The sequence below is a fragment of the Lycium ferocissimum genome, unplaced genomic scaffold (genome assembly GCF_029784015.1).
Source record: "Lycium ferocissimum isolate CSIRO_LF1 unplaced genomic scaffold, AGI_CSIRO_Lferr_CH_V1 ctg3040, whole genome shotgun sequence".
Lineage (NCBI taxonomy): Eukaryota > Viridiplantae > Streptophyta > Magnoliopsida > Solanales > Solanaceae > Lycium > Lycium ferocissimum.
Window position 1 is genome coordinate 23,331 of NW_026725335.1, and position 11,353 is coordinate 34,683.

General features: G+C 34.5%; 1 protein-coding gene and 1 long non-coding RNA gene across 10 annotated transcripts; both read right to left on the reverse strand.

Moving 5' to 3' along the window:
- Positions 1 to 2,612: 2,612 nt before the first annotated feature.
- On the reverse strand, positions 2,613 to 7,431 carry LOC132043920 (uncharacterized). Of its 8 annotated transcripts, XR_009411965.1 has the most exons (5): positions 7,137 to 7,431; positions 6,909 to 6,969; positions 6,672 to 6,765; positions 3,102 to 3,212; positions 2,613 to 2,712 (listed from the first exon to the last, which is right to left on the reverse strand). XR_009411965.1 is itself a non-coding variant. In XM_059434386.1 (4 exons), exons 1-4 carry the CDS (start codon positions 7,329 to 7,331, stop codon positions 3,125 to 3,127), a joined length of 435 nt encoding a protein of 144 aa, XP_059290369.1. In that variant the 5' UTR covers positions 7,332 to 7,431; the 3' UTR covers positions 2,733 to 3,124. The 8 variants fall into 8 exon arrangements, 1 of the variants encoding a protein (XP_059290369.1); XR_009411962.1 differs by having other exon boundaries at positions 6,672 to 6,966; XR_009411961.1 differs by having other exon boundaries at positions 6,672 to 6,969.
- A 251-nt stretch (positions 7,432 to 7,682) lies between these two features.
- Positions 7,683 to 10,869, reverse strand: LOC132043921 (uncharacterized). Of its 2 annotated transcripts, XR_009411967.1 has the most exons (4): positions 10,737 to 10,869; positions 10,359 to 10,470; positions 8,741 to 8,842; positions 7,683 to 7,712 (listed from the first exon to the last, which is right to left on the reverse strand). It is a non-coding gene; the product is annotated as an uncharacterized LOC132043921 (long non-coding RNA). The 2 variants fall into 2 exon arrangements; XR_009411968.1 differs by lacking the exon at positions 10,359 to 10,470.
- Between the last annotated feature and the right edge of the window lie 484 nt (positions 10,870 to 11,353).

Sequence of the window (11,353 nt, forward strand, 5' to 3'; positions counted from 1 at the left end):
GAATTAATGTTTAAATGTATATTTGTATGTCTCCCATAATAGTCTTATTTAAGATGACTTTGAGTCATCTTTTGGACATGGCATGTTAATGCTCATATTGGCTCATTGTTGCCACTAATTTTAACTTAACACCACAATTAAGTAGTTCCTAATTTCCATTAATGCTTCTATACCAAACAAAATTTGTAGATAAATTGTGACTTCAAACGAAATCGGAAGTTAAAGTCTCTACTTTGTATCTTGAGATAGTCTTAATACTCAGCCCGACTTGAATCATCCATATCTCCTTACCCCGATATCATTTTGACGAGCTGTTTGTTGCGTTGCAAACTAGACTCGATGAACTTAATTTTAGGCTTTTGAAACACCTTAAAACTCCTCATATACTAGGAGATATGCCTCCTACAATATAGGCTAAAATCGGGTCCGTGATTTTACTGAAATTGTTCCGATTCATTTCGTTTAACTTCTAATCCTCTTCCAACCTCATGTAACCTCTTATACATACATATATACACAGTCATTTACATCCATAACAATTCATATACATGTCTCGAAGGGTCCGTAGAATCACAATAACCATAAGTAGAACTCACAAAGCTTCGACGAAACTCCAATCGAAAAAGTATATTCCTATCTTTTGTCCATCTTCTATATCATTACTAATAATCTCAAATACTTTAAAAGGTCACTCACATTACCTCATATACATACTCATAACGCGATTTCAAATCCTCTAGGTTACCGAGTCACCTCGAGATACTTAAGACAACCATATTTATAACGATATTCTTACTAACTCGATTAACTTTCCTTGAACCTTCTTAACTCATTCTTTCTTGTTTTAATACAAGTAGCACGGATTATTATGGAGTGTGACATTCTCCCCTCCTTTAGAACATTCGTCCTCGCATGTCAAATGAGGACTAAAACTCGTCAATTAAATAACCGAATCACCCGTTATCGCAGACTATAGACAGCAAGATTTGACCACGAAAAGGGTGTTTTAGGAATATTATGCCTAAAAGTGCTAAACGACCAAATGGGTCGTTACAATTTTAGTTTGACGGGCATCCGTGATCTTTCCCCATTTTTTTTCCAGCTAAAGTCTCGATTCACATTTAACACAATGTACGCAAACATCACATCTCCCCCTAATTAGTTTAACTAGGCAATCTATCAGCGCTTCGCACGAACATTAACTTGTGAAATATTTGTTGTACTAATTTTACCCTTTTAAAATAATTAATACATGTAGCAAAGCAAACTTACTTGATCGAAGATACGTCGATGCTGATTACCTTTGACAAATTCTCATACATAACTGTATTAAAGCATTTATAAATTTAAAGCCACATTCAACAACAATAGAACAATATCCCATATAAGGCAAGTTACGGGTTTGAGAAAGCTCAATAACTTCAGCCAAAATCATATACTTATACAAAGAAATTCCTTTAATAAGTATAAATAATTTATTAACATAGTAAGCTGCATCTCCTAAATTTGAAATTCTGGATCTTCATATGATGATAACATCTCTCTGAGATTTTAGTACACAATCTAGCAACTAAAGATTAGAAAAGATACCCGCCACACAACATATACTACCTCCATCATTTTAAGACGAATATATATAGGTCACTAAACCTATTTACGAATAGCCCCCATAACAAAAGCTTTAAATTAAAAAAAGCTGACATGGTACATTTGGCTGTATAAAAAGTATACAAAGGACCAAATACTTTAATTATATCATGCTGATTGAGAAAAGAAAGCAACAACAGTACATCTAGAAAGAAATATTATATACAACAACAGAAAAATGCCTCAAAAGGAATGTGCCCTTTGTTTCCTGTGTCGCTCTTTAGTTTTCTGCAATTAACTAAAGGTGAAAATGATTAGAATCCGCAATCTGTTGATAACAAAAGAATGGTGTCAGCTCTTTGATAAACATTTCAATCAAATGAGCTATGTAGTATATTGCGCAAAAGACATGTCGTTTATTAGCTTTGTTTTCCCATTAAAGATTGAGATTACTATTTACCGTATCATACCTGATAACTCACAAATGTACGACATAAGTTATATATCATGATTTAACTCTAATTCCTTTGTTGTATGTCCTCACCTTTTCCCCAAGTTTTGCAAGCATCTCCGCCAGAAATCATATGATGACCAAATTTTTGTCATCAACAGATGTTTGATATTATTGTAATACATCAATTCTTCAGCTCCTTGATTTATATAAAAACCTTAAGTTACCTAACTATGGGATATTATTGTGTTATCTAAGATATGGCAGTCAACTTTTACAAACCTTCTCACACGTGCTAAGAGAAGGTATTGTAACTGAACAGATTATGTCATGATCCTCGTTCTTCATAGCTAGTCCAACCCATGTCACATGCAAGTCATAGAAACAAACATGTAACGCACAATAACAACTGAAACACTTTCTAAAATTGAACTATGAGCTACAAACACACAATTCCTTCTCTATCACATTGAAGGATCACAACTTTTCAATTAATCTGTTAAAGAAGTCCTTATACTAAAAGTAAGAAGGTTTGAAGGAAATTACCAATCAGTAAGGAGAGAAAGGCAGCCTTATTTCATAAGATTAGGATGTCAGCAATCTTGATCCTTTCACTACTCGCCTCAAAACTACCAATCATGTTGGCTTTGCATCTCATTATTGCTTACTTCCTTCTGTAAAAAAAAATAAAAAAAAATAAAAAAAAATAAAAAAAACAATGGTTAACTTTTACAGTTTTCAAACCATAAGTTGATACCGAACAGAATGTAACAAAATTTCAATTAAACTGTAATAGAAGTCCATATACTAAAAGTAAAAAAGGTTTGGTTTACTGAAAGAAATTACCACTTCAATCCGTAAAGATAGAAAGTGCAGATAAATTTCTTAAGATTTTTTTCTCTGTCGTATAGACTTCTTATCCAAACAAAGACTTGCTTGAAACTGGCAAAAATTTCAATAGGTTGGGTAAGATTGATTTAACTTTATTTTCGCAGAAACAGTGGTCAATAAATTACATGTTCATTCACATTTCTAGTGAAAAGAAAAATAAAAAGGTCAGAACTTATTCTGCTTTGCATCTCCTTGTCATCCCTTCATAACTCGACTCAAAACTACCAATGAGTCTGTTGCTTTGCATCTCCTTATTTTGTACTTTCTTCTGCATCCAAAATATCTACAACAATAGTTAACTTTCACGATTCTCAAACCATATGCTGATATCGAGAACAATATATAGAAAAATGTGAAAAGAAGCTCAAAATTATTCAAAAACCAATTGGAGAACCAAACAGAAAAAATGAATATATTCTTATATCAATAAAATTCCATAAAGGTGCGAAGAAATTGTGAATAACCCAACTCCCTTATTTATATATAAAAAATTTCATAGTCAACCATTAATATTCACGGGACAGAGAACTTATGTTTCCCGTGAGCATCCATGATAATTTCTTGAAAACTCTCCTTCTAATAAGTTCAAATGGTTGCAATTGGCACAGACAAAATAACATGCTAGAACTGAAAGATAACCTGAGAAGACGAATATACGTCCCCATTCAAAGGATAAAACATCTAATGAGGCATCATCTAAGCTGGATGTTTGAGCTTTCCTTATCGAATGATATAGCCAACAATTAAATCTAGTTACTTGCCTAAATATTGTAACTTTGAACAAAGAATATGTTACACCCCGCACTTTTAGAGCATGAGCATGCCACGTACTTCACCGTTGTAATGGAGTATCGGAGACATTCCATGAAGTTTTGAAAGGTACAAGCCATGGAGAGTACGTAACAATGGAGTAAACAATGAATTGCGATCTCATAGGTCGTAACCGGGAAGGACAACCTTGAAACATAAGAACATGCCCATTATCAAGTATAATAAATGATAAATAGTATGGAGGGGGAGTTTTGGAAGATTCCAGGACCAAGAAAATCAAAGCAAATAAGTTTGTCGAAAATTTGGAAAAAGTTGGAAGAATTAAGGATAGAATTTTGGGTCAACTTTGGAGGGATCTATCTCTAGGCATATTAGGAGTTTTAAGGTGTTTTAAAAGCCTAAAATGAAGTTCGTCGAGTCTAGTTTCCAACGCAATAAACCGCTCGTCGATACGACATCAGAGTAGAGAATTATGGACATTACAAAATAGGCTGACAAAGCAGAAACGCGTGCTACAGTACCCGACCCGAATTTGAACCTTATAAAAGGACCAAAACCCGTTCAATTTCATCTAATAATCAGATGGTAAGCTCAGCAAACATTAGGGGCATTTATGTCACAAAATAAGTGAGGAATTGGAGTGATTTTGAGTAATCAAGGCTCGGATAGCGCATAATCGTAATTCTAGTATTGTTGGGTGGTGGATTCTAGCGTGGATTCAAAGCGGATATCGGAGATATTTCTATTTCAACGAGAATAAGGTATGAATCTCCTTCTATTTACGTTAATACCGGCTTATTCACGAAGATAGAGTGGTTAAATAATTGCATAGTAAGTTGGTTAGCTATGGAGGTTGGAAAACAGCGTGTGGGCTGTTTTAGGGTAGATATTAGTGTTGGAAATGATGTTATTACTATTGGTATTGTTGTTGATGTTGTTGGTTGCGGAATTGGAATTTCGGGCTAGGCATATAAACGAGAGAGAGACGCGATTTTCGGCGAATATAGGATTTGACTTGAAAGTTTAGTATAAGTATACTATGATGAGTCTAATGATAGTGTGAATCCTCTTAAATGCAGACTCACGAATTTGGACGAATAAGTGTGGATAACTGGAGGTTGAACAGGTATGTTAAGGCTAGTCCCTTTCTTCTAAAGGCATGATTCATTTCTTATGAATCCAATAGGTGTTTTCCAAATGTCCCATGATCCCTTTCTGTGAATCCATAAATGTTTTCCAAGAATATTCTTATTCTCAAAAGCTAGAGATTCATGATTCATAGAATTCTTATGATGCTAAAGATAAACATGTTTTATGATGACGACAATCCTATTTCTAGAAACTCCTATGTTATAATTCCCTACATATGTTTCATAACCTCCTTACTTCCAAAAGTTAGAGTTCATGATTCAAAGGCATGACTTCTTTCTTGATAATCCATAAATGTTTTCCAGAATGTCGCTATTTTCCGAGTCAAAGATTTATGATTCTATAAGCTTTTATGACAACAACAACGGACATGTTTTTACAATGTTAATGACGATGCTAAAGATGAGAATGTTACTATGATTACGACGATGATGATGATTTTATGTTTAAAAGTCCCAAGCTTATGATTTCAATATGAATATGAGAATGTTGAGTTATTTTCGTGATTTTCTTGATTTTTATTCATTGTTGTTGATCTCGCCTTATAATAATTGTTCCTTGAGTGAGACGAGCGATGATGATTATTCCATAATATAATCGGAGGTTACCGACCTTACGTCACTCCGATGTATTTATAGCTTTTATTTGGCTCTCATGCATGCTTTATATATATGTACGTATTTTCTCACATCGCGCCGCGCTATAGTCGGCCGGGCATGGCGCGTAGATGTGCACACCACTGTAGTGGGCATGTTATGATATTGCCCCAGATGCAGGAGGCCCGGACGCGGGCTAATGATGATAACACCGAGCCTTAATGGTCAGGCATGATACTATATATATGACACCGAGCCTTAATGGCCGGGCATGATACTATGTATATATGACACCGAGCCTTAATGGACGGGCATGATACTATATATATGCGACACCGAGCCTTAATGGTCGGGCATGGTACTATATATATGTATAAAAAAATATTTTTTTTTAAAAGACCAAGCATGCATGACACCGCCTTATGAGGCATCCAGATGTACAGGTTATCTCTCATATTCCATGTTACCTTTCATATCTATATTATATTGTTATTCATGCCTTACATACTCAGTACATTATTCGTATCGCGTCCGCTTCGGACGACGCGCTCGTGCGTACCGCGCCCGGGGGAGACGGATCGGACCGTGGTATTCTGTCGGTAATTCTCGGGAGCACTCACTTTACTTTGTGAAATCAGTCTATTTGGTATTGTCCTTATGATCATTTGTATTCTATGTAGAGGCTCGTAGACGTGTGTGTACGGTTAGATGTTTTATAGCTCTCTTACCGGTTCATATTGTTGTATAATATATTGGTGGCCTTGTCGGCCTTATTTTGAGCTCTTGATACTTTACTGTCAGCCTTGCCAGCTTTATGATATACGTTATATTGTGGCGACCTTGTCAGTCCGCATATGAACATATGTGCTGAATGATCGGATATTTCTATGTTGGGCCTTTTTCTGCATGCAGGTATTCTTTGAGTTATGGTTTATAATGTTTAAAGTAACGGATAAGTCAGGTAATTGCTGGTCTACGAGTCGGAACCCGTCATACTCCTGGTAGGGGTGGAACAGAATATTTACAGAAAATTTGGTGAAAAGTTTCAAAAAATGAAAAACATATGTAAAGTAATGCGCAGCATTCATAGTCTCATATGAGATTCTCCTTGTATATTGCATTGAATGGAACTTCTTATTGTGTCAAATTATCTGGATTCGTAGACAAAGATGTAAAGGAAAACGACACTTTCAAAAGAAAAAGTATCCAAAAATAATCAAACTTACAAACAAGAAGAAGCGATTCTGCTCCGACTCATCGCTCCGTACACTGTTAATACACGGTCCAATGAATGTCGCCCAGTGTGACCAGTATAAGCCCCTCGATGATAAGGAAAAGAGCAAAAAAACAATAAAAATTCAATTTCATACTGTTTAAAAATTCAGAACTGCGATTAATTTATTCTGTAAAACACCTAACGAAGGGAAGAAATGTATTCAAAGGATAATTAGAAAGAGATTTACCTGGGAAATTGATTGCTAACATGACGCAGCGATTGGGATCAGAAGAAAGATGAAATACCTACTAAACCATGATGGGAAGAACGATATTTGAAAATAATTAAAAAGATATTTGCCTTGAATATTGTAAGAAACAAAACAAACAGAACGAAATCATCTTTGGTGAGTGATAGGAAAAAGAATAATCGGAAACAGAAGATGAAAAAGAGGAAAAGAGGAAGGCAGATTTACCTGATAGAAGTGAAAGATCAGTAATGTGTTTAACAGTGACGTTACGAAGCGTTTCACAAAGACCTTCGAAATTAAGCGACGGCAATGTAATGAGGCTTTCGAGAGTTTCTGGAGGGGTGAGCGATTGTTACTCCATATTAAGTGAGCAAGGTAATGCGGCTTTTGGGGTTTTCTGGAGCGGTTGTTAATCCACATTAATTAATCGTGACTTTTGGAATTTTGTATATTAACTTGAATTGGAAAAGTAAATTAAAAGGCTAAAAAACAGGGAAAAGGATAAATAGTCTTCCTGATTGACTATTAATTTTGTATATTAACATAGCCTAATAAATTCCAAATTCTGTTCAGCCAAATTCAGAGCGCTTTTCTTTTCCGCAGAACAAATGTGTGACTCTTCTTCCCGAGCTGAAAGAAAAACACCAATAGATTAGAGTAAGAGAACTCGGATTTGCAGACCTTTAGGCTTTTATCACAAAGACACCACAGGCACAATTTGTGAGAACAGAGCAAAAAATATAAAAAAAAGCCTGTAGATTTTTCAATCATTTGCTGGAACCGCACTCTCTGATATAGTCCCTGCAACATCCATAGATCGGACATTTAGATAAGTTTCAACCATTTATCACAAAACGATTTTTGTTATTTTTTTAAGAGGGTGCACTTATATCCATGTGTTGCTCTCGAAAAAACGTTGCCAAATGAACCTAATTTGAGCTTTCAAGGAATGATTAAAAGCAATGAAATCAGTTTAATATCAATGTAAGAATCAGATGCAATCAATTAAGAGCAGGCGTAGGCTATCGAGGCGACTCAGCAAACCAAATACCTTGACCTTATCTCTCTCTTTTTATCGAAGTGTTAGTGGTGTTAACTGACTTCTTTTTTGTATAGCTCTAATAATACTCCACACTATAAAATGAGAAGGCAGAAGTTTTAATTGAATGATTGTAAAGAAATATCGACAGTAATGTCGCTGTGGGGGCATCCATTAAAAGGAAAAATCGATGACTGGGAAGGTCAAAAACCAAATAATTGAGAACGAAAGACAAGAAAAGGAGGTTGAAGATAGATATTTTTTCTTGGTCCACAAGAGAGGTTCCACATCATCCCTTCTTAGACCACACAGGACGACGTAGCTTTAAGCATACCTATAAGTGAAGTTTTGTTTCATATATTGTCTTGCCTTTATTTTTATGTGACAGAACACTAATGTCAATTTTCTCTTTTCAACTTTCATGAAAGATCCAATATATTTTAAGTTTTTCAGCTATTCCCATTTATAATGTCGGAACATGTCAACCGATGCACATTTGACATTTGTCATATCAAGATATAACATGATATCGAATTGATAAATTGAGATTAGTACATAACCAAGTTTATATTACAGATTCAAAACATATTCTTTTATCAGTATCGGCACATTTGGTAATTTCTCACTAGTCATCATTTCAAGAAAAAATTATGTTGCAGCTCCAGATTTTTTGCCAGGTCCTTTTTTTTTTTTCAGGGTATTTTATTTTCACGATAAATGTCCGACGGAAAGGCATAGGTTCACGAACATGTTTGGTAAAAAACGAAGGGAATGATAGCTTTTTCAATACCTAGAAGAGCAGAGACCGTCTTCAAGGTCTTATGCTTGTCTCTAACATCTTGCAACTCCGAGTTTAATGTGTAAAAAAGTAACTTTTTCCCTGTTCCTGCTCCTATATGAGAACCCAAAATCTTATATTACAATTGACATCTTACAAGGAAAGGTCCGGGTAAAAAAATTGGGAAAAAAAGGGAGACAAAGAAAAGGGATATAATTGACTCAAACAAATAGGAAGTGCGGGGTGCGAATGACACCACAATATTTGTTATGCAGAATAAGAAGAGGTTAATCTTTTCATCTTCCTTGTTTTTACTATTTGGCTTCATATATACATCCTGATAATCTTTTATTTTCCTTCAATTTAAGCCGAGTAAAGTGAAAAATAAAGCCCAAAAAACAATCAATTCTTTGCTAAATAACAGGTATAAAATAGTATGAACAATCAAACATAGCATGACCGAAACATGAAACACCAAGTAATCATGAAGGGAAAAACTACACTTAAAAAAAAAAAAAAAAAAAAAAAAAAGAAGAGAAATTTACCTATTGAAAGAAACAACATGACCAGAGATAAATTCTTTATGGCGAGTGAAAATAAAATATACTTCAAACCAAAAGACAAAGAAGAGGAGAAGAGGAAGGCGTTGAAGGAGATTCACCTGGAGGAGAAAGATAAGTATGGTAATTAAGAGAACGACTGTTACAAAGGAGAAGAAGAAGGTTTTTTTTTTTTTTTTCCTTTAGACATAGCATCGGTACAGAAGTGACAACATTGTTGTTAGTATTTTTTTTTTTTAATAAAAGCACCATTTTTGCTTAATTTGAAAGACAAAACTGTAAGAAAATACATAAATGAAAACCCTGACAGAATAGATGTGCCACGCTAGATTTCAATGTCCCTACTTTAGATAATTATATAGATCACATATATATAAGTACCTGTTCAACTTAACTGATGACACTTTCGTCCAGTAGCTTGCATCCAAGTCAATAATGGATTAAAAGGAATTGAAACGGCAACATTCAATAAAAAAACGTTGCGTAAGATGTGCTTAAACCAAAATGTTCAACGAATTGAGCTTATAGCCCACAAATGATCAACCATCACAGGAGAATAAATGTGTAAGCTTTTGATCGAAAGGTTGAGATTTGTGAGAATTTGAATTGTTTCTAGAGGAATTTCATATTGTCTTCCACTATCAATTGAAACAATATCACAACGTACGAAGAGACTGGGACTAATCAAAATGGATTTAAGTTTAGATTAATAGATTTCAGTAAAAATATTCAAGGCACTTACGTGATCTGTATAGTATAACTGGTTCTACAGAAGAATTGTATAGGTGGTCTTACCGTTATCAATAAAGAATAATAATTGACACCACCACTATCAACCAAAAGAATATATAATTGACCTCAAGCTACCCTCAAGCTACCCTGAGACAGAAATAAATTGACAAAATAATTAAAATTCGAAGACTCTAGCATAAGGCTGCTTGCCATAACGTTGGTGGTGTTTGAACTTTCAAAGTGGCGTTGTGAATCATAATACTGCAACAGAATTGACAGAGAATCAGAAAAGCAGTGTTTTAAAAAAATGAGAATTTTCAGATAGGTATGACTCTTACTTTCTCTTTACTCCATTTTGTTGTTTGTGCCTTTGGTAGAACAAAAGAAGGAGTGGAAGGTCCTAGAACTTGTCTCTGAAAACCGCCGTAACTTATCTTCGAAAAAGTTCAACTGAATGTCAAACTAAAATAATCCTCAGAGAGAATTGATATAGAAGATTGTCGAAAGGGTCGGTTCAAGAATAATTGAATCTCAGAATTTGGTAAACAAAAAGCCAAATCATTCAAATGTGATTGTTACAACTAATAAAATCGAGTAGGAAATCATTAAAATAAAGACGTGAAACACCAACCAAGCAAGAAAGAGAACCTGAAAATGTCAAAACGAAAATCATAAAACAAAGCCTAAAATTCTGGAAAAGGAAAAGGGAGATTTACCTGGGACGACGGGGAGAAAAGAGTAAGAAGTGGCTGGCAATCATTGTAATTGAAGAAGAAGAGGAGACAGAACGGTGTATGAAACAAATTAGGGAATTTTGTTTTATGAAGTAGCACATAATCAAAGGTAAAATAGGGGGGAAAACCCCCCAAAAATAGAGGAAGCCAGAATTCATTTACTTAGCTTTTCCTACTTTCAGCAATAATGGTTTCAGCAATGGTAGCTTGGAGAACCGAAGAGAAGAGACGCAGGCGTTAACGTTCGCGTCTTTTTCTCTTTTTTTTTTTTTTTTTTTTAAATGAATAAATCGGGAATATATAAGGGAAAAAGCCAAAATTTTGAAAAGAAAAAAAAAAAGATAAATGAAAATCATGTGTTTGTATTGCGCCACATCACCGGGCCAAGTGCATGTTATATATATATATATATATATATAAGATTTGGAAGTATTCAAATTTGCTTTGGCAATTTGAGGACTAATTCGTCTCTTAGTTACCAAAAAGAAAAATATTTATTCTTCTGTATAATTAGGTTAAGACTTAACTACATATCATGCACCTAAATTATGTGAGCTGATTTAATTAATATCTATTATGGTATAAAAATGTTTTAGACA